We start from the raw sequence: 23,649 nt of genomic DNA, 5'->3' as shown, positions 1-23,649 counted from the left end.
GGGTTTATTGGATGACTGTTTTCTACAGCATGCTCGAGCGGCAACCAGAGGGAGTAATACTCTTGATCTGATTATCAGCACAGACTATTCATGCATTAGGAATTTGCAGATAAAGGAACCACTGGGTGACATTGATCACAGCATACTGTTGTGGAATTTACTTAAAGATGTAACTACTATCAGGGGTAAGGGTAATTGTTTTTATTTTTGTAAAGGCGATTACAGTGGTCTCCAGACAGTCTTTAAATTCTATAAAGTGGTACCAATTGATGACGTTACTAACAGCAAATTCTAAATGGGAAGCATTGAAGGAATTAATCTTGGAAGCTACTAGGCTTTTCATGCCAACTAAGAAATACTGTTCAAGGTTTAGGCCTAAATGGATGTCAGATGAACTAATGAGGCTCGTGGCAGAAAAGAAAAATGCATGGCATGCACATAAATTATCAGGCGACATAGAAGCCTATAGCATATATAAGCTAGTCTGTAATCAAATCACAAAGAAGATTAGCCAAGCGAAGCCAGATTACAAGAAATCTTTGGCAAAGGATGCAAAGAAAAACAATAAAGAGTTATTTACTTAAGTAAACTTTAGAAAGGAAGATATGAATCAGATTTGTCCAATTAACATAGATGGTTTGACTATTGATAATCATGCTCGGGCAGCTGATAAATAATGAGTATTTTGCATCTACATTCAGACACAAGCAGTTATTCAAGGAGAGGAATGACAGAAGCTTTAACAGGTAGCTAAGTGATTTTGTAATAACTGAGAGAAAAGTGGATGAGCAATTGTTGAACTAAAATATAAGGAAGGCACCTGGGGTGGATAAGATCTATTCAGTTATATTAAAGGAGGCAGCAAAGGAAGTAAGCAAATCCTTAGCCATAATTATAAGCGCTTTCTTAGAATCAGGGGGTTGGAAATGTGCAAATGTATCCCCAATTCGCAAAGGGGTTTCAAAAGGTAACACAAATAACTTTAGACCTACCTGTTTTCCCTTTACTAATTAGTAATTTTACTGGAAATTTCAATGGCGCCTCCGTAGCCAGGTGGGCAGGAGCAGCAGTGCGTAGCACACGCTTCTTGATTAGACCAGCGTTCGAGCCCGTGCCCACCAAATACGGAGGATGCGGAAAGGTCAGAGAATGACCACCGCATATATATATATATATTTTTTTTAAGTGAACCCCAAACACGAGAGGTATTAGAACCTATAGTACTTAGTACCATGCTTGGGTTGGAGGTTGAGAAGACAAAAGAAGATATTTGTTGACATTGGACTTGAACTTCTGTAGATTGTAATTTTCAGGAAATATGTATGAAGGAAGGCTGTTCCAGAAAACAGCAGTTGAATGAATAAATGAGGAAGATGAAAAGTTTGTTCTGTGGGTTTGAAGTTGGACAGTAAATGGATGTTGACTGGTGGCGGCGGACTGTTTTGAAAGAGAGAGCGGGAATTATAGAAGCCAATTAAGAAGAACAGTGCCCATGGAAGTATCTGTAGAAGAGGCATGCAGCAGAAACAGTGCGTCTATGAGAAAGCGAGTGGAGAGACTCTGTTAGAGATGAATCATTAATTAACCTAACTGCCCTCTTCTGAATGGAATCAAGAAGCCTGAGAGAGGTTTTGGGGGCACCACCCCAGATGTGGGAACAATATTCCATGGCAGGGCGGATTTGCGATTTATACAGAGTGAGCAGCTGTTTGGAAGAAAAGTAACGCCGAGAGCGAAAGAGACAACCAAGTTTTTTAGATGCAGAGGAAGCAATATTTGTAATGTGCTTGTGCCAAGAGAGATTAAAAGTCAGGGTAATCCCCAAAAGAGATATATCATTTTGCCTAGAAATCGGAGCGTCACTAAAGATAAGCATAGGAACAGAAGAATCCTTTTTGTGAGATATAAGACAAGACTGAGTTTTAGGAGGGTTGAAATCAACTAAGTTGTCTTTGCCCCACTGGAGAATTACCTGAAGATCGGCATTTAAGGAATTGGTAGCAGATTTTCGAGAAGTTGAAGATGACTGAGCAGGACAAGGTTTCTCAAAATGGAAAGTTGAATGCAATGTGCTATCATCGGTAAAACTATGGATAGGATTTCCAGTCAATGGAAGAAGGTCATTGATATACAAGAGAAAAGAGTGGAGGAAAGAACTGAACCTTGGGGTACACCGGCATTAGTGGAGAAGTTAGAAGACAGAGAGCCATCTACCATAACCCTCAGTGAGCGATCACAGAGAAAACTGGATAACCAATTACTAAAAACAGTTGGCAAACCATAAGATGGAAGCTTGTTTAGAAGACCTTTATGCCAAACACGATCAAAAGCCTTTGAGATGTCAAGAGCAACTACTTGTGTTTCACCGAATCTTTCCATTGAATTAGTCCATAAATGGGTAACATAAGCCAGAATATCACCAGTGGATCGACACTGACAGAATCCATACTGGCGATCGTTGATCAGACGGAAGGTTTCTAGGTAGTTTAAGAGTTGGCAGTTAATTGATTTCTCCATTGCTTTAAAAAGAGTAGAAGTAATTGCAATGGGACGATAATTGGATGGGAGGGATTTGTCACCCTTTTTAGGAACTGGCTGGATATGAGCAAATTTCCAAGCAGAAGGAAAAACACCTTTGGAATAAGAAAGTGAAAAAAGGCGGCAAAGAATAGGAGTAAGTTCAGGAGCACAGGTTTTGAGAACAAGCAGAGAAATACCATCAGAACCTGGAGCTTTCTTAGCATCAAGATTCATCAAAATCCTTCTGACATCCTTTTGACGGAAGACCACAGGAGGCATTGAATGGAGTGTGTTGGGAATGGTGGGAGGTGTTTTACCAAGATCATTAATACATGAGCTGGAAGAAAAAATGGGATGCTAGCAGGTCAGCTTAATTCTTGGCTGAAGTGACAACAGAACCATCTGGTTTGGACAGAGGTGGGAGCAGAGATGGGCAAAAGTTGCGGCCAATAGCTTTGACAAGAGACCAGAATGCTCGGCTACCATTAGAGCAAGAAGCAAGTTTTCAACTCTTAGCCTGTTCAAACTCTAGTTTGGACTGATTAATAAGTGCTTTACAATTGTTGCGAGCTTTGGTGTAAGCAGAAAATGAAACTGAAGAATTAGAAACAAGCCAATTACGATATGCAACATTCTTCTCTTGGAGAGCCTTAGCACATTTATTGGAAAACCAAGGTTTAGATAAAGGACGAGATTTTAAAGTGGAGTGTGGGATAAAGGATTCCATTCCTGCAAGAATAATTTCACTGACATGATGTGAGCAAACGTTGACATCAGAAGTTTTGAAACAGTAATCTGACCAAGGAAAAGAAGAAAAGAAGTCTCGCAGGTCATCCCATTTTGCATTCTTGTAATGCCAAAAAACACGTGGTTGGGAATAGCCATGAGATAAAGGTTCCATTGGAGAAGAGACAATCACCAAGTTGTGATCTGAAGTGCCTAAAGGACCTCTCACTTCGACCGTGTACTTAGAAGGGTTTTGTGAGAAAAAGATCAAACGTATTGGCTGTATGATTAGGATTGTCCAGTATTCTTGTAGGTAAATGAACAATCTGTGCTAGGTCATTAGTAATTGCAAAAGCTTCAGCATCTCGACCTGCAGGGTCGGTGTGACTAGAAAACGGAAGCCAGCTGGAGTTGTGAACATTAAAATCACCAAGGAAAATTACCTCACTGTTAGGAAAGTTGGACTGTAGAAAGTCAAGTTGCAAAGAGAGAAAGTCAAAGAGCTCCAAGTGATTAGTGGAGTTGGAAGAACGGTAGAGACAAAAGATGAATTTGACACAATGAGGTAGAGAGATTTTAAGCCAGAGAAGATCAAAGAGAGGAGATTCCAAATTGCCAAGTCTCTGACAGGGAATATCAGAACGGACATATGCACAAGTACCACCTTTGAGGCGAAAGGAATCATACAGCGAATAATTGGGGCATCTAAGATGAGCAGTAGTTGAATCAACCGATAACTGAGATTCTGTCAGGAAAAAGTACATGGGATTTGGCAGACTGCAAGTGGAAATGGACATCGTTGAGATTAGAATTGAGACCACGTATATTTGTGAAATGAATTAGGAAGTCCTTGGGAGGTTTAGATCTTTTCACAGATAAGCTTGCTCTATTAGTTTGACAACTCATGGTGTATTCAATAGTAAGAAAAAGTGGGTGGGACATGCTGTATGAAGTAATGAAATTTTTGGATATGGCGTACATGTGGTAAGAATATACCCAGATCCCTGACATAACGTGGCCTCGACAATGCTCCCCACATACACACTACTCGGACTCCCTCCAGTCACTATCTGGCAGAGTAGAGGTAGCAAGATTATACACTATCTTGCATATCCCCGGAGCAATATGACCTTAGTTGCTAATGCTCCTAAAAACCAGATAACAAACAAACAAACTGGAAATTTCACTTTCCATTTTTGTTATTAAATTCTTTTTACAAAATTAGTGTTAAAAAATAGCATGCAATCACAATACAGTCCAGTTTTCCACTCATGCAATTTTCATACAGTAATAAGAGAAAACTCAATTTCTTAAATAAATCTTGCTAATATAGTAATAGCAAACTATTGTAATTTACATTTGCAGTACAATGCATATATTTCAATTCAATAAGATGTGTAGAATATAAACTACTCCAATTAAATATTAAATCACTGATAAAATTAAATTACATAATTTTCCCCAAAGTGCCTTTGTCCATGTTTATAAGCATTTATTACTGCTTCTTTTGGTTTTGTCTTGCTTACAGCTACAAGCCTCGGTTCTTGATTTCTTAATTCCTATTATAAAGACAGAAATAAAATCAATTACTTTAAAGAAAACCTCTTCTCACTACTTAATATGCACTATATGTAAATTAAATCTGGTTAATTAATTTAACCTGTTCCATAGTACAAGATGAATTCAAGTCACAGGGTCTCCAAATTTATTTCTCTTAAAACAGACAAAGTATAGAAATGAAACAAGTTATTTTTCAACAATCTCCTATAAGGAACACATTTTTCATACCTTTTCTTTCAAGTCATGAAGGCCACAGTGAAGTTTAGTTGGAGGTGTGTTTAGCCCACTGGTCAATAGCCAAAGCAGTTGCATGTCAGCTAAAAAATGTTCTGCCAGAAATAGCATTCTTCATCAATGGAAACAACCAAATGTCACTAGGTACAAACATTTTTTACATAAGTATGGAGAATGTGGAATAACCTCAATTTTGTTTTCTGTAAAAAATTTTGCACATTAGCAGTATAGAGAGGTGGAGCACTGTCCTGATAAAATCAAATATGATTCAGTTCTTGTAATCCTAGTGTTCGATTGACACATACACAGTGTTTAAGGATTATTCCATCAATATCCCAGAAAATAGCAACTATCAATTTTTTCCATTTGCAAAAACATTTTTGCAAATGGAACTTTTTGGAACTTTTGGAGAGCAGTGACTCAGTGTGCTTCCAGTGGGCAGACTAATGCTTGGTTTCAGGATTGAACAGCTTCATCCTTACTATCAAGCAGAAGAAACAACCAGTCATTAAAACATTTCAAGTGAGCAAATGCTTCATGTGATTTGACATGAATATGTCTTTTTGTTACTAAGAAGGTTATTATGAAACCTACTGGCTGACACTTTGCTCGTCCTGAGATCTTCATGAAGAATGGTACGCATGGAGCCAAAATAAATGCCTGTAGCTGTTGCAATTTAGTATTTCAGTATTAATATAGGAAATGATGCAAGAAAGCTAGCTTGTATATACAGCATCAGAAAAAAAAAAAAAACTTCCCATATCACCTGTCCATTCCTTCTAACAGTTCGTCTAATTCTTCCTTGAATTTATTCAAACTACCCATCTCTACCTCTACAACACCAGCTGGGAGTTTGTGCCAACAATCAACCACCCACTGGCTGAAGACAAATTTCTGCACATCTATCCTGCAACCACCTTTCCTCTGTTTGAATTCATGTCCCCTCATGTGTGTATAGTCTGAGCAAGAGGAAGGATTTCATTAGTATTGAGCTTACTCAATCCATTCAAAACCTTAAACACTTCAATCAGTGGATTAACAGTGGATGAAATCACTGTTGATCTTGTGTCACCCAAAATAATGGTCTTGATCTTGTGTCACCTGGCAGAAATCTGTGCTTCTAAATAATTGTAAACACAGTTTGTAATGCAGTGAAGCACCAAAACAGATTTTAAAATTGGAGGAGGAGATTGCACCACTGTTGTCTGATTTTGACTTACAAAAGCTGAAATTCTTTGGAATTCAGATCCAGAAGTGAACAAAAGAGATATATAAAATATCAGAGAAGATAATATTACATCAAAAAATAAAGAGTCATCATCAGCCATTTTCAATCCACTGCAGGATGAAGGCCTCTCCAGCAACTTTCCAGTTCCTTCTGTTTTGAGCACTGGCCATCCATTTACTACCCGCAAACTCATGAATTTCATCTATCCATCTCCGCCTTTGTCTTCCAGGTTTTCTTCTAGCTCCTCTTGGATACCATTCTGTTATTTTCTAAGTCCATCTGTCATCATGTTTTCGAGCTATGTGTCCTGCCGAAGACCATTTTAGTTCTTTAGTTTTGATAAGAATGCCCTTTACTTGAGTTTGCTGCCTAATCCATGTGTTTCTCTTCTTATCTAACAGTCTGATTCCCAATATAATTCGTTCCATTCTTCGCTGTGTAGTTTTCAGCTTCTCTTCCATTCTTTTGGCGAGTGCTCAAGTTTCACTTCCATAAGTCATGGTTATTTTACGTTTCAGACAAACTGGGATATTGCTCTTCAGTATGTGACTATGTATTTCCTGAATGCTATCCATCCAAAGTTTTTCTTCTCTTGACTTCCAGCCATTTATCATTATTACAGCTAATAACTTGTCCCAGATAAGTATATGACTCCACCTTTTCAATTACTGCTCCCTCAATCATTATTTTCCTTTCTGTGGCATACTTGTTCATCATTACTTTTGTTTTAGCCATATTCATCTTTAGTACAAAATCCTTACTAACTGTGCATAACTGATTAAGATTTTCCTCTAATTCTTTGGGATCGTGGCTTATGACCACAATGTCATCTGCAAATTGTAAATGGTTTAGGTACTCTCCGTTCACATTGACTCCTTTCTGCGACCAGTCTAATCTTCTGAAAGCTTCCTCAAGGGCAGCAGTAAACAGCTTCGGAGATATTGTGTCTCCTTGTCGAACTCCTTTCTCGATTTTAAATTTGCTACTGTCTTTGTCTAGTCTAATAAGGATGTAGCACTCTCATATATTTTCTTCAAAATCATAATATATGGGGTATCTATGCCTTGTCTTTGCAGTGCCCAAAACATTGCCTTATGCTGTATGGAGTCAAATGCCTTTTCATAATCCACAAATGCCAGGCATAATGGTGTTTTATATTCATTTGCTTTCTCCATTAGCTGTGATATTACGTGAAGGTGATCCATAGTTGAGAATCCTGTCCTAAAGCCAGCTTGCTCTTTCGGTTGATTCTCATCAAGTATTCTTTCTAATCTGTTAGTAATGACCCTTGTGAACAACTTGTAGATGTGGGATAACAAGCTAATTGGTCTATAATTTCCAATTTCTGATTTATCTCCTTTCTTATGCAGCAAAACTATGATTGCATTATTCCACTGCTTAGGCATCACACCTTTTCTAATGCACTTTGTGAAGAGCCTTGCCAGTTTTTGTGTTATGTCTCTTCCTCCCAATTTTAACAACTCTACAGTAACTTCATCTTCCCCCGGGGCTTTCCGATTCTTCATTTTCTTCAATGCATGTTCTACCTCATCAGGAAGAATATCGGGTATGTCGTATGTGTTGCTACTTTGCAATCCATCTTCCCCACTGCTGGCATCATTTCCCTGCTCCTTGTATAATTCTCTATAGTAGTCTTCTGCTATTTGAATTATGCCTTGAATTATGCCATGGCTGCTGATTTAAATTCTTTGTTTTCCTTTAATGCTTGTTCTACTTTTCTTGTGTTAAATCTTCTTATGTCCTCTCTGAGTCTCTTTCTAATGGCTTTGCATAACTCAGTATATTCAATTTTCTCCCTCTCAGTGTTTTTCTTGCTCTTCATTTGTCACCTTCGGTTCATCATAAGTGTTTCTTGACTAAATTTTTCTTCTTTGGATTTCTTTTTTCCTATAGGTTTCTTGGGCTTTATCACTTTCAGAAAGTTGTAATATTCCTTGTCGATATCTTGGTCCTGAGCAGTCTGCAGAAGCTCAAACTTGTTCTTAAGTTCCAGTACATACAATTTTTTAGTAATTTTTTCAAATTCTTTTGTCATCTTTTGCAGTTTTTTTTTTTTTAATTCTGATTTCATTTTTGAAATAACTTCACTTTTGAATTAATTTAAAATAATATTGGACAACCAGGCCAAATAAGGACAAATTAATATTTAAAATAATTCATGTACAAAATTTTCATATTTACAAAATTTCATTAAAAAGACTCACTCCTCAGCACGCATACAATGCTTATAAGCTTGCTCCTGAAAGGGCTAATAAGTGCCATTAAGGAAATTCCTCAAAACAGTTTCACTTTAAAAAAAGTGAAGATGTTTTACTTCAGATTTAATTGAAAACTAAAACACTCTTTCTTATAAAATCATGACTTGGATAACAACAGCCTATGCACTATATCACTAAAAGTATCTGAACATCTCTGGGATGGGGGCTCACATCTGGTGAGTATGGGCTTGGCACACCCAGGGTCCTGAGCTGGATATCATCATTCTTTTCTTTCTTGGCAATTCCCCTTCTCTCTCTCTCTCAGGGTAACTCAAAAATTTTTTTTGGCTGGTGCAGCATAAGCCTCAGGCTTCCTTGCGCTATATGTCTAGTAGTAATAATAATAATAATCTGTTAATGAACTATATTTGCCATCTATGTGTCAAATTCTAGAAGCAAACAGATCAATGAAATACAGTAGTTGGAGCAATTTCAGTTAGTAATTTCAAAGAAGAGTCATTATAGGATGACATATTAGCAATCAATCTGTGCTACTGCAGTACTCTAGATTAATAGTGGCTGATGTGCATGCCAAATGGAAATGTCAAGGAGCTACTATAGCAGTGAAATGTTCTGGTAGACTAGAGAAACTGTTCAGAAGAGCGGTATGTAGATCTTGTCAGTCCTAGATGAATACTGTAAACCAGGAGTTCAGGCAAGCTAGGAACTTATATTAGCACAAAGATGAGAAGTAGGGTGCTGTATACTGCTGAATTTCATGGAAAAGCTGAAACACACAAACCACATAGCATCAACTTGCCTGTACAATTCATCATAACTGGCCCCTGGGACAGACATGTTAATTGAAGCATTAATTGCACATGGTTTCCTGAAATGACAGGTGTCTGGCAGATACCCACTGAATCCTATTAATCCCATCTCAATTGTGAAGACTGGTGAAAGTGCTATCAATGGCAGGGGTTGTTTCTTGTGGTGTGGGATAAGACCATTAGCTGACTTCCTGAAACAGTGAAAACTATGCATTAGATTGCACAGTGTAGGTAGAGTGGAAAATTCCAGTCTACCTACACTGTGGCAATAGTATAGCATAGGCTCCTTTCAAGTTTCAGCATGATATTATTCCATATCACATTGTACAGCCTGTAGTGACTTGGTTTGAAGACAAGAGTGGACCAAAGCTTTGTTGACCTGCCAAGATTCTTGACCTTAACCCCACTGAACACCTTTGGGATGAACTGGAACACTGACTTCAAGCCATGCCAACACATCTGCAATCACTATCTGAATTAACAAATATGTTGAAAGAGGAATAGGCCAAAATACTATCTTCCTGTTATCAATAATTGGTTTGGAATCTACTGATGATTATATAGTGTGCAATAAGGGCCAAGATGGTCTGACACCACATTGGCTCTAAATATTGTGTCAGACCACCCATTAGTGAGAATCTTTTATTTTATCAATAAAAGATTCTTTGAAACACACAGATGTCAAAATACCTTTGGTAATAGTGTATGTGTGTGTGTGTGTATAACTGATATTAAATATAATTCAAAATTAATGCCAGTAGCATGGCAAAATGATAGCTTTATATTTACTTTCTTTATTTTCTTAATTTTCATATATTTTGTACCATTATTATTTTTTAACTACTCCATTATGTTAATATATATATATAGAGCTGGATATCATCATTCTTCTCTTTCTTGGTGATTCCCTTCTCTCTCTCTCTCTCTTAGGGTAACTCGGGAATTTTTTTATTTTTTGGCTGGTGCAGCATAAGCCTCAGGCTTCCTTGCACCATATAGCTAATAATAATAATAATATATATATATATATATATATAGGTAAGCTATACAGTAAACAAAATATATTCCAGAATAACTGGTTGTCAAATAAAATAACATTTTTAAGATAATATCATTATTTTTAAAACCTGATTATTCCAATGTTATTCTTTTCATTTAAAATGATAGATATCATATCAAATTACAAGTAAGTAACACGTGTCATGATTATCATAAAAGGACCATTTTGAAAGAAAGAAATTTTTTTTAATGAGCAGTTGGGAGATAGTCACCAAGAGCAGACATTTCTCTCCTTGCTATACAGATTGGTGGACAGAGATTGGATAAAGAATTCAGTTTACTATTTTTTTTTTTTTTGCTTCTACTTAATTTCTTTAATATATTGTCAATTTAAATTTTATAATATTATAAATTTAATTTTTATAATTTTTGAAGTTACTTTTTGTGGTAATTTATAAATTTTGTAAGTGAGATCAGCCTTAAATCACTATCAGACAATTATCTTTAGACTCTTGATTTTACCATCCTAATTCAACCTAGCTTAAAGAAATAAAATAGTTGCAGACAACAGCACTTAACTTCTGCTCAGGCACAGGAACTTTATATTAAAAAGTATGAGGCCCCCTAATACGTATAAGCATTTATCTGATGATTCGAATCAAAGTAACACTTCCATGCATCTCAAGAGTTCTTGCATGTGGCCTCAAAAATTCAGAGAACGTTCTGAAGATGTGCTGAGAGCAGCAATATTTTACATGAAGAGGAAGTTAATGCTAAGGCAAAAAACTTTCATAACTTCAAAGAATGTATTAGAGTAGTAAAGAACATTTAGTCTAAACTGTGTATACATTAACTTTCAGAATGTTTTCAATAAAATTAACAATCTGAACTCCTGGTTAGGACAACTAACACTGATATTAGCATTAGTTGAGGCATACGATGCAAGAAAGCAAGCTTATGCAGCATCAGCAAAAAAAAAAACCACCCAATTCACTCATCCATTCAATCCATATGCCTGTCTAGCTCAGCCTTAACTTTATTTAAGCCATCAACTTCTGTAACAAGGGATGGAAGTCAGTTCAACCAATCAACTACCCGCTGGCTCTATTTGAATCTATGCCCCCCTCAGGTTCATAATCTGAGCAACAGGAAGAATCCCATCAGCACTGAGCTTGCTCAACCCATTCAAAACCTTATACACCTCAATCAGATCATTTCGCAGGTGCCTATTCTAGAGATGCTGCGATTTGCAGAATTTAAGCCTTTCTTTGTAAGGCACCCCTTTGTTCCCCTCACCAATCTTGTTACCCTTCTTTCACTCATTCTAGCAACTCCACATCATTCCTAAAATTACGCCTCCAGACCTGTACACAGTACTCAAGGTGTAGCCTGACCATTGCCTTGTACAATGGGATAATCACCTCCTTGTCCCTGCTAGCAAAACTCCTATATATCGTTGACAAGACTCCATGACCTGCTCTTCAGCCCATCTGCACTGCTCAGCGAACTTCATATCAGACTGCACAATTACCCCCAGGTGTTTTTCGCTCTCCACTTCACTGAGTATAGTACCGCACAGTTGGTACGTTTCTCTCAGGTTACTGCTACCCATATGCAATACTTTGCATTTGTCAATGTTAAACTTTAGTTACCACTTCTCAGCCCATTTGCCCAACTTATCTAGATATTTTTGCAGTAACATACTGTCATTACTGTTATGGTTAATCTCCAAGTTTGCATATCTGCAAACTTGGACATTAAGCGTGATATACCTTCATCAATATCATTGATGAATACACAAAACAACAATGGGCCCAGCACTGAACCCTGGGGAATTCCACTAATAACGTTAGTCCACAAAGAGCAGTATCCATTGATTACCACTCTCTGTTGTCTCTCATCCAACCATCCCTTTATCCATTGTAGCAACTTGCCCTTATTGCCATACCACTCCAATTTGTACAGCAGTCTTCCATGTGCAACAGTATCAAAAGCTTTCATGAAATCCAAGTATATGATATCAAAATTATTTTTTGCATCCAATTCCTTTGTGACCACATCACAGTATCCAATCAAAGTGGTCAGACAAGACCTTGCTTTAACAAACCCATGCTGCATCTTAACTATTACTGCAGTCTTGTCTAGATGATCCTGCAATGCTTCTTTAACCAGTGACTCCATTATTTTCCCCGGAATACAAATTAAACTAACTGGTCTATACATTACTTGTGTCACTCTTTGAACCCCCCCCCCCCCTTTGTGAACTGGGGATACATTTGCACACCTCCAGTCCATGGGGACCTCCTCTGAGTCAGAGGAAGCTTTCAATAATTATGGTTAAGGGTTTGCTCACTTCATATGCTACCTCCCTTAATATAACTGGATAGATTCCATCAACCCCAAGTGCCTTCCTTATGTTTAACTTCAACAATTTCTCCTCCACTTTGCTCTCAGTTATTACAAAATCACTTAGCTCCCTGTTAGAGTTGGATAAGCATCTGGCATTACCCTCCTTAAATAACTCCTCTTGTGTGATTGTAAATTAAAATTACTCATTTGATTTGACAGCTACCTGAGCAGAATCATCAATAGTCGAACTATCTATTTCAAGTGGACCAATCTAATTCATCCCTTTCTTTCTAGAGTTTCCATAAATAAAGAAGTCTTTGTATCCTTCGCCAAAGATTTCTCATAGTCTGCCTTTGCATGTCTAATCTCCTTTGTGACTTGATTACAGACTAGCTTATATCTGCCATAGGCTTCTGTGTCACCTGATAATTTATATGCATCCCATGCATTTTTCTTCTCTGCATGAGCCTCATTAATTCATCTGACATCCATTTATGCCTAAACCTCAAATAGTATTTCTTAGTTGGTATGAAAAGCCTAGTAGCCTCCAAGATTAAGTCCCTGAAAGGCTTCCCATTTAGAATTCACCATTGCTAACATCATCAGTTTATTCCACTGTATAGAATTTAAAACCCGTCTGAGACCATTGCAGTTGCCTTTACAAAAGCAAAAACCCTTCTCTCTCCTTGATGGTAGTTACATCTTTGAGTAAATCCAACATCAGGACACTGTGATCACTGTCACCCAGTTACTTTATCTGCAAATTCTTAATGCATGGATAATCACTACTGATAATCAGATCAGGGGTATTACTCCCTCTGGTTGCCTCTCGAACATGTTGCTGTAGAAAACAGTCATCCAATAAATCCACAAAAGCCTTGCTAGTGTGTGAGTGACTAACCCATAGGTTCCAGTCAGTATCTGGGAAGTTAAAATCCCCCATTATAAGACATTCTGATTTACTGGTCCACTCTATTTCTCTGCACAATTGTTCATTATACTCATCAGAGTCATTAGGCCTATAACACATTCCTACTCTCATTTTCCCTTTCCCAGTGTTTATGTCACACCAAACAGACTCAGCATTGCACTGTCCACTGATGTCAACTGGATGCACTTCCATAGATTTTATGTGTTTCTAACAGCATAACCCTTTGTACCCCGTCTATCCTTTCTGTACACATCATACTCTCCAAATTCGAATTCTGCACTGCTTATATGTGTGACACCACATCTCTGATATACCAACAATATCCACCTTTGATGTCTTGACCAGCACTTCAAATTTATCATATTTATTAACTATACTTCTAGCACTGGTGTACATGCAAGTAGTAGTAGTAGTGGCATGTGATGCAAGAAAGCAAGTGTATGAGCTTATGCAGCATCAGCCAAAAAAAAAAAAAAAAAAATCACACCATTCCCTCCAAATGCCTGTTCAGTTCCTCCTTAAATTTATTCAACCTATCAACTTCCACAACGACAGATGGAAGTTTGTTCCAGCAATTAACCACCCACTGGCTAAAGGCAAATTTCCGCACATCTATTCTACATCTGTCTTTTCTTAATTTGAATTTATGCCCCCTTAGGTTCGTAATCTGAACAAGTGGAAGGATCCCATCAGAATTCAGCGTGCTCAACCCATTCAAGGCCTTATACACCTCAATCAGATCACCGCGCAGGTGCCTAGTCTCCAACTACTGCAATTTGCAGAACTTAAGCCTCTCTTGGTAAGAGGATCCCTTCATTCCCCTCACCAATCTTGTTGCCCTTCTCTGTACACGCTCAAGTAAATCTACATCCTTCCTAAAATGAGGCCTCCAGACCTATATGCAGTACTCAAGGCGTGACCTGATCATTGCCTTATACAGAAGGACAATCACCTCCTTCTCCCTGCTAGCAAAATTCCTATACATAATTGACAAAACACCATGACCTGCCCTGGCAGCCTGTCTGCATTGCTCAGAAAACTTCAAATCTGACTGCACAATTACTCCCAGGTCTTTTTCATTTTCTACCACCTTAAGTGTAGTACCACACAGTTGGTACGTTTCTCTGGGGTTACTTCTACCCATATGCAGTACTTTGCATTTGTCAAGGTTAAACTTCAGTTGCCACTTCTTAGCCCATTTTCCCAAATTATCTAGATCCTGTTGCAGTAGCGCACTGCCATTACTGTCATTAACAACCCTGCCAACCTTTGTATCATCTGCAAACTTAGACATTAAACCTGATATACCTTCATCGAAATCATTGATAAATATACAAAACAACAGTGGACCTAACACCGAACCCTGTGGGACTCCACTAATAACATTAGTCCATGAAGAGCAGCACCCATTGATTACCACCCTCTGTCTTCTCCCACTTAACCATCCTTTTATCCATTGTAGCAACTTACCCTTAATACCATTCTGCTCCAATTTGTATAATAGTCTTCCATGCGCAACAGTGTCAAAAGCTTTCCTGAAATCCAAATATATGATATCAAAATTATTTTTTGCATCCTTTGTAACCACATCATAATATCCTATCAAATTTGTCAGACAAGACTTTCCCTTAACCCATGCTGTGTCTGAATTATTGCTGCAGTCTTGTCTAGATCCTGCAATGCATCTTTAACCAGTGACTCCATTATTTTACCCGGAACAGAAGTTAAACTAACTGTTCTGTAATTACTCGTGTCACCCTTCGATCCCCCTTTGTGAATTGGGGATACATTTGCACATCTCCAGTCCGTGGGAACCTCCGAGTCCAAGGATGCTCTCATAATTATGGCCAAGGGTTTGCTTAGTTGCTTTGCTGCCTCCTTTAATATAACTGGATAGATCCCATCCACCCCAGGTGCTTTTCCTTTGTTTAACTTCAACAATTTCTCCTCCACTTTGCTTTCAGTTATTACAGAATCATTAAATATCCTGCTACAATTTGATAACTTTCTGCCATTTTCAAACCTTAATAATTCCTCATGTGTGAATGTAGATACAAAATACTCATTCAGTTTGTTTGCTATCTGAGCAGGATCATCAACAGTCGAACCATCGATGTCAAGTGGACCAATCAAATTCATCCCCTTCCTTTAAGAGTTTATAAAGTAAAGAAATCCTTGCTGTTTTTATTAGCATCTGTTGCCAAGGATTTCTCGTGATCTGCCTTCGCCTGCCTAACCTCCTTTGTGACCTGATTACAGACTAGCTTATATCTGCCATAGGCTTCTGAGTCGCTTGATAATTTATATGCATCCCATGCATTTTTCTTCTCTGTTACGAGTCTCATTAGTTCATCAGATAACCATTTAGGCCTAAACCTTGAACAATATTTCTTAATAGGTATGAAACTTGCAGTAGCTTCCACGATTAATTCCTTGAATGCTTCCCACTTGGAATTTACTGTTGGTAACATCGTCAGTTTATCCCACTGTACAGAATTTAAAAACTTTCTGAGACCACTGTACTCACCTTTACGGAAGCAAAAACCCTTTCCTTTACCCCTGATGGTAATTAAATCTTTAAGTAAATCCCACGTCAATACACTGTGATCACTTCCACCTAGTGGTTTCTTTATCTGTAAATTCTTAATACACAAATGATCACTGCTGATAATCAGATCAAGAGTATTATTCTGGTTGCCTCTCGAACATGCTGCTGCAGAAAACAATCATCCAATAAATCCACAAAAGTCTGACCAACCCACAAGTTTCAGTCAATATCTGGGAAGTTAAAATCCCCCATTATAAGACATTCCGATTTACTAGCCCACTCTATTTCTCTGTACAACTGTTCATTGTACTCATTCGAGTCATTAGGCCTATAACACACTCCTACTCTTATTTTTGCTTTTGCAGTGCTTATGTCACACCAAACTGATTTACAAACTGATTCAACAGTGCACTGTTGAATCAGTTTGTAAACATGCCCTGTTCCTACTCTTAGTTACCCTAACACAGCCCATGTATTTACTTGTTCTGTGATGTCTCCCAGCAGTCCTGAAAATCCCCTGCACTTTTCCAGCTGCTGCTCAAAAATCCCCCCAAGCTAGCAGTTTTCCAACCCACCTAACACTGCCTCGATAGCATCAGCAAATATTCTTGCACCCATTCTATTTAAATGTACCCATCCATGTAGAAGCAGTCTTATATAATAGGACCAACAGAAACTTGGTGATATAATGTGTTTTATAATGTGTTTAGGAAGTAAAGGCAAAATAGGAAAGCCAGGTGGAGAAGCATTCTCATTATCAAAAGGAGACTGAATGCAACTACAGCATTCTGAGATTGAGAACTTCTGCATGTCAGCATAGAATCTTTGTGGTGTGACATAGCTGGAAGTTAAGGGAATATGAGAGGGGGGAGTATGCTATAGACCAAAATATTGTAAAGCAGGACCTCTCCATGTAGATGGAATCAATGAGAAAGTGTGAATGCCTTCTTATGGGCAATTTTAATATTCCCCTTACTGACTGGAACAAATGGGGGAGAAATTCACCAAGGGGATTAAAATTTCTAAATCAACTAGACAATCATTATTTATAACAGTATATTAGAGAAAGTACTAGAAGAAAAAAGATATTCTAGACCTGATCATCACCTGCAATCCAGATAAAATCGATGACAGTGGAATGTAAAGGAACTCTTAGCAGAAAGTGATCATGTAGTTTTAAGTTGAATGATGAGAAAAGAGACTAGCTGTTAATGGTAAACGTATGGGTTTTAATTTCAGAAAAGAGGTCCTACTTCCATATAGCAGTCTAAGATGCTACATGGGCTCTATTAACTGGATGGGGATACAGGGAATGAAAATACAGATAAACTATAGAAAACACCTTTAAAGAAGTATAGAATGCCATGGCACTTCTAAGAAAATATAGCATAAGAAACATAGCAGAGTTGAATATCATGCTGGCACAGAGCTGTCTTTTGATGTTTGTAGGCCTTAGGTACTCTTTGTTTGTTGTGTTGTGTTGTTGAAGTGTATTTTTTAGCACAAGGCTACTATGGCCAAATTGTGCCATTCCTGTGGAGTGAAGATCATGTTATTAAAATGAGCTTAAAGTGTATACAGTATATAATTTAATCATTTTCAGATAGTTCAGAAACTCAGATTGGAGTTATCTCTAATAACATGACATGAGCAGAAGAGACTCCTGCAGGTTAGAGAGACTGGAAGAATGCAGGTCTGGCAGACTGATAATTGCATTCAATAAGAATAATAGTAAGAATAAGAATATGTAATTCAATAAGAATAATAAATAAAGAATAATAAAATTCAATAAGAATAATAAATAAAGAATAATAAAATTCAATAAAAATAATAGTAAGAATAAGAATGTTTAATTCAATAAGAACGTGTGTGGTATTCCAAATGATGAACCAAATGCAAGAAATGCAGGGGATCATCTCCTAGCAGTAAAAAGAGATGCACGAGGTGAGTGTGACCAACACATGTTCTGGCCAGTACAACTTCTTCCTGTCTATTTGATCGGAAGCTGGATTTCTAAAGCTGTGTATTCTGCTTTATATTTTGTTATATATCTGGTTATGCTGAATTTCAGTCCAGTACAACTTATTTATGTCAATTTAAACGGAGGGTGGATTTCCATAGCTGTGTATTCTTGCTTTATGTTTTGTAACTTGTTATATATCTGGTTATGCTAAATTTCAATCCACGTTTCATTGCATATTCAGCATATGTCTGACATAATCTGTGAACGGAATCTGAATGGAATCATTGTCAGCGAGGTTTCCTCCTGCTTTATTTGCATGCTCAGTTTCTGGTATTCCAATGTGCTAGGAATCCAGAAGAACATGACACTCTGTTTATTGTTATTGAGTTAAAAATATTTGAGATCTTATTTGCTTTATAAATGGATGCAAAGGGTGGAGATTACCTAGAAGGGATGTTATTACATTCACAAAGCGCATATAGATTATGATCTTTGGACTGATAAGATCAGCTTAATGGGTCAGTGCTACGTTAATTGGCATAAAATTCCAGAGTGAACACACTGCATTCACGTGGCAGTGAGACAAAAAGTTGAGTTGGAAGGACCACTGCAGCTCCCACAGCTGTGTCCGTGTTTAACCCATTAGCATAAATTTGCAGAACTTCTGCATTGGCCAAGGTGTGAGCTGCATGTAGCTTTCAAAAAGTTTGACTGTCCAGGGAATATTTCTCCAAGGACAGTAGTTATCACATGAGGGTACATATACTGTCCAAGGAGGTTGCAATGTTTGTCTTGCTAGGTAATGACCAGATGTTTATTCCACTGCTGAATTAACTCTTGTAGATGGATTTCTGCAGGTTTATTTTCATGAAGTTTATTTCTGAAAAGGTTTACCTATTGAGGATCATAGCGGTGTATTCAAATGGGACAGGAAAGGAGACTACTGATTCTAACTGCATATTTAAGGAATAGCAGCTCTCTCCAAAGGTGAAATGGAGACTTGTTAGCATCTATATATAGGCTTTGAACTGGCAATGTCTGCAATGTCAAGAGCAATCCTGAGAGCACCATGCTTGACCGGGTTGAGACATGGTGATAATGCCTTTCATGCAGAGTTATAATCCGAGGATCTGTAATCTAATTGAGACCTAATCAAGGCTCAATATAAGAGGAGCATATAGTGATCAGTCCTCCCACGTCATAGACAAGATGCCTGTAAGTATGTTTAGCTTTTTCATACAAAGAGTTTGTGTTTGCAGTATATGTTTCTGAAATATAAGTTTACTGTCAAACATTAGACCTAAGGACTGGGTATTGTTGGTTAGTGGTATTGGCTGGCTGAGCTCCCAGCAGTAATTCAGGTTCTGGATGTAGTTGACACTATTTTTTCAAAAGTAAATCACTGTAGTTTTTGACACTGATAGACAGTAATTATTATGTGAAGTCCATAACATTATTTTGTTTATTGTAAGCTGCAGTTGTCATTCAATGGAATGCATATTCTGAGAATGGCAAGATATTTCCATTCACAGATATGCATTTATCAGCATAAAGGTAGACGTCCACCTTAGCTGGAATATTCTGTGCTATACTGTTTATTCTAATAGCTAATTTGCAAAGGGTGTAGTGCTGAGTACTGATCTCTATGATACATCTTCTCGTTGAACAACAGCAGATTATGAAAAAGAACTGTGATAATGCACTTATTATTATTATTATTATTATTAACTATATGGTGCAAGGAAGCCTGAGGCTTATGCTGCACCAGCCAAAAAAAAATTCCCAAGTTACCCTAAGAGAGAGAGAGAGAGAAAAGTAGAAGGGAATCACCAAGATGATATCCAGCTAAGGACCCTGGGTGTGCCAAGCCCATACTCACCAGATGTGAGCCCCTGGGGTTTGAAAAAGTTCTGTTGATGCTCTCTCATAGAGTTTCTTAAAAACTCTGTATGAGCATTGGTAGTTGACCTCGTAGTCCTATGGCATATAGATGTTGGAGAATGTCGTAACACCAGGTGGTGTCAAAGGCTTCTTCAATCTTTGACACCACCTTCTTCTTCGTCAAAGAATGTCTTGTTATTATTATTAGCCATATGGTGCAAGGAAGCCTGAGGCTTATACTGCACCAGCCAAAAAAAAATTAATTTACCCTAGGACCCAGAGAGAGAGAGAGAGAGAGAGAGAGAGAGAGAGAGAGATGTAGAAGGAAATCACCAAGAAAGAGAAGAATGATGATATCCAGCTCAGGACCCTGGGTGTGCCAAGCCCATACTCACCAGATGTGAGCCCCTGGGGGGAAATGGTATGCTTTCTCCAGGCATACCATAACAATTCTTTTTGAATAAAAGCATTCCCTATGTTACACTTTGCTTTCACCATAAGGTCTAATATGGATCGATTTTTGTAGAAACCATACTCATTTTCAAATGATGATTGATTGTGATTTCAGCTACTACACCAGTCTATTGTGGATCATATTTTCTAATGTCTTGTCCAAGCAGCTGGTAAGAGATATCATCTATAGTTGTGCAAATCTGTTTGGTCTTTCCCTGGTTTAGGGAAAGCTAGCACTGCTGAATGAGTTAAGTCACTGTGAAATATCCAATTCATAAAAGCAAAAGCAAGTTGCTTTTTTAGAATCAGATTTAGGGCCTTGTTGCCTAGGTAAATCCTATTAGGACCTGGTGCATGATTTGTTGGCTGGTTTAGAGCATCCTATAGCTCTTAACATTGTAAAACACCGATTATATGGAAGGGATAGTCTTGTGTTGAAATTTATTTTGGTTGCTGAACCTTTATTTTATCTTACCGGAAAAATGATTCATATGCAAATATACCTAAGATTTGCAGAAGTGTTTCTGCCAGAACATTGGCTATTTCTACTGGAGATGCTAAATCTTGCCCATTACATTTCAAAATTGGAGGTGGAAACAACTGTTTTTTTTCCCCCTCAGGTTATTCTGATGTCTGTATTTAGCAGAGAGGCAAACTGAATCGATAAATATTTTTTAGCCTTTTTTCTTATAAATCATGGCCCTCATTTAAGTTTTTTGAAATTTATAAAGTTTTCTGTTGTTGGACACAAATGAAACAAATTTTATGTGCTCTGTTTTTCTCTTTTTGGGGCAAGCCAGCATACATTATTTCACCACTGATTAGCAACTCTACAAAGACTAGTATAGACTCTGGGTATGTCACTGGTTGCAGCAGTTAGAATCTATATCATGAACTGCTCTGTAGGGGTCGTCAATGGATTGGTATTTGATGATTTTATCAAAGGAGATACTCAAAGAGAATAAATTCCAATTAGCTTTTGAAAATTTTCAGTTTAAGCAAAATTTCTATAGTTGTTTGAATTTCACAAATAATTGTTTAAGCCCACAAGATTGACTACTGGACGCACAGAAACAACGTTGGAGAGTAGACTGTCAGGTTTATAACTGTAGATGTTCCAGTGGAGAAGTGAATATTAAGTATCAGCACCAGTATTCAGCAATATAATTATGTTTGTCAAGCATGGATTCAATTAATGTGTAAATGTGTCCCCAGTTCACAAAGGGAGATCGAAGGGTGATACAAGTAATTACAGACCGGTTAGTTTAACTTCTGTTCCAGCGAAATTAATGGAGTCTCTGGATAAAGAAGTAATGCAGGACCATCTAGACAAGACAGCAGTTATAGTTCAGACAGCATGGGGTTTGTTAAGAGAAAGTCTTGTCTGACCAATTTGATTGGATACTATGATGCAGCCACAAAGGAACTGGATGCAAAAAATAATTTTGATATCATATACAGTCAGACCTCTCTTTTTAACAAACTTCCATATAGCGAATTTTTCTATGTAGCGAACTTTTTTGATTTCCCCTTAGTCATTACACTGAAAATAGTTTACATATAACAAAGAAAATTTCCATATAACAAACTGATTTTGAAAGACCAGCGTATGCATTGTTCACACCTCTGGCCTTCAGGCAATACAGCTCATGCTGTTGAAAGCACAAATTACAAACTACAAGGATTAAGAATTAATCCCTTTAGCTTTTGAGAGCTAAAGGGATTAATTCCACGAATTAAGAGCTAAAACATTTTATAATTTAATGGTGTCCGTAAAACCCTGCAGGAAGAAACTGGCCAACCACGGGGAGAGATAGAAAAGATGGAAAGTTTTGGGAGAGGCCTTTGACCAGCAGCGGGTTAGCAATGGCAAAAAAGAAGTTAAACCTATACACTATGTACAGAGAAGTGTCGTGCTGGTCAACTGTTATCTATGCGTCCACAGCTATTGGCAAAGATTAAGGCATATTTCCGACGCAGACATTGGGTCTGATCAATCAGTTTTCTAGTGTAAACATCCTATTAGAGAATTAGGAGAGAGTGATTTTCCTTTATCCCAGGAATTCATCTGTTGTTTCGAAGAAATGAGTCATCCACGCTTCAATAAATTTCACCTGTCTCTGTTTACACAAGTGTAAACACCTGTCTCTGTTTAGGTACAAGTGGTCCCTAAATCAGTTTTGTTTTAGCTGCTGTGAAAGTAACCTTACAGTGTCTAAAGAAATCCTTGAGTGTAGTTTGAAAAAGTGGAAGTGCTTAATAGTGTAGATCGGGGCATTAAAAAAAAAAGAAAAGAAATTACTTTAAAATTTGGTATTCCTGTCAGTAGCGTGTTACCCATTCCGAAAAACTGTGTTTCAATTTTCAAACTGTTTGAGGAAACAGGACACAGTCGGAAGCATACGAAATTATGCCTGCATGAAAATGTAGATGAAGCTGATTTTTAACGGGTGAAGTTGAACTCAAGCCCAAAACATGCCAATACCAGGGCCATTAATAAAAGGAAAAGCTATGGGGTACGCATCTTTTCTGGGGCATAAAACATTCCAAGCCAGTTCTGGTTGGCTGGGAAAATTTAAAGAGTGGCATGGCTTACTCGAAAAAGTTATTTCTGATGAAAGTGGAGTCGTAATTGTAGAAGACTATACCCATCGGAAAAAACAGTTTTGGGGAAAAAAAAAAAAATTTGATTAGTGGATTTCAAATTTCGATAGAAAGATAACGAAAGAACAGAAAAATCGCATCGATTGTCGACAACTACCCTACCCACCTTCACTCTGTAATTTCAAAACTTACAAGTGTGAAGCTTGTTTCTTCCCTCTGAATACTTCTTCTGAACTGCAACCAATGGACCAAGACATTATCAAGAATTTGAAAATGCACCGCCGAAGGCACATACTGAACAAAATTTATACTGAGAATAGAAACCAACCAACCTATAGATTCTGTTATAGATTTGCAGATGTGCATATCAAAGTTGGTAAAAGTTTGGAGTCAAGATGTGACGGAAACAACTTTTTGCAAAAGCAGGTTTTGCTAAAACACCAGTTAACAGCCATGGGAGGGATGAACTACTACAAGACATTGAGCAATCTTGGGAAGAACTCCAAGTGAGAGGTTTGATCAGAGGAGAAATTGTTCTTGACCAATTTTTACAAGTTGATAACAATGTCACAGTAGCTGAATATCCAAGTGACTCCAACATTTT

At 37.6% G+C, this 23,649-nt stretch overlaps 1 protein-coding gene across 2 annotated transcripts in view; it reads right to left on the bottom strand.

Moving 5' to 3' along the window:
• The window catches only part of LOC150078226 (pyridoxal phosphate homeostasis protein), a 95,880-nt gene that overhangs the window by 56,930 nt on the left and 15,301 nt on the right, over positions 1 to 23,649 (bottom strand). For both annotated transcript variants that reach the window (XM_090384633.1, XM_090384634.1), the window contains exon 2: positions 4,698 to 4,805. In XM_090384633.1, coding sequence (XP_090240759.1) covers positions 4,698 to 4,805 — 108 coding nt within the window. The remainder of the gene's footprint in view (positions 1 to 4,697; positions 4,806 to 23,649) is intronic.

This window comes from Mastigoproctus giganteus, chromosome 11, assembly GCF_048544385.1.
Source record: "Mastigoproctus giganteus isolate SK-2022 chromosome 11, ASM4854438v1, whole genome shotgun sequence".
NCBI lineage: Eukaryota > Metazoa > Arthropoda > Arachnida > Uropygi > Thelyphonidae > Mastigoproctus > Mastigoproctus giganteus.
This window is presented reverse-complemented; position numbering and strand designations above follow the sequence as displayed.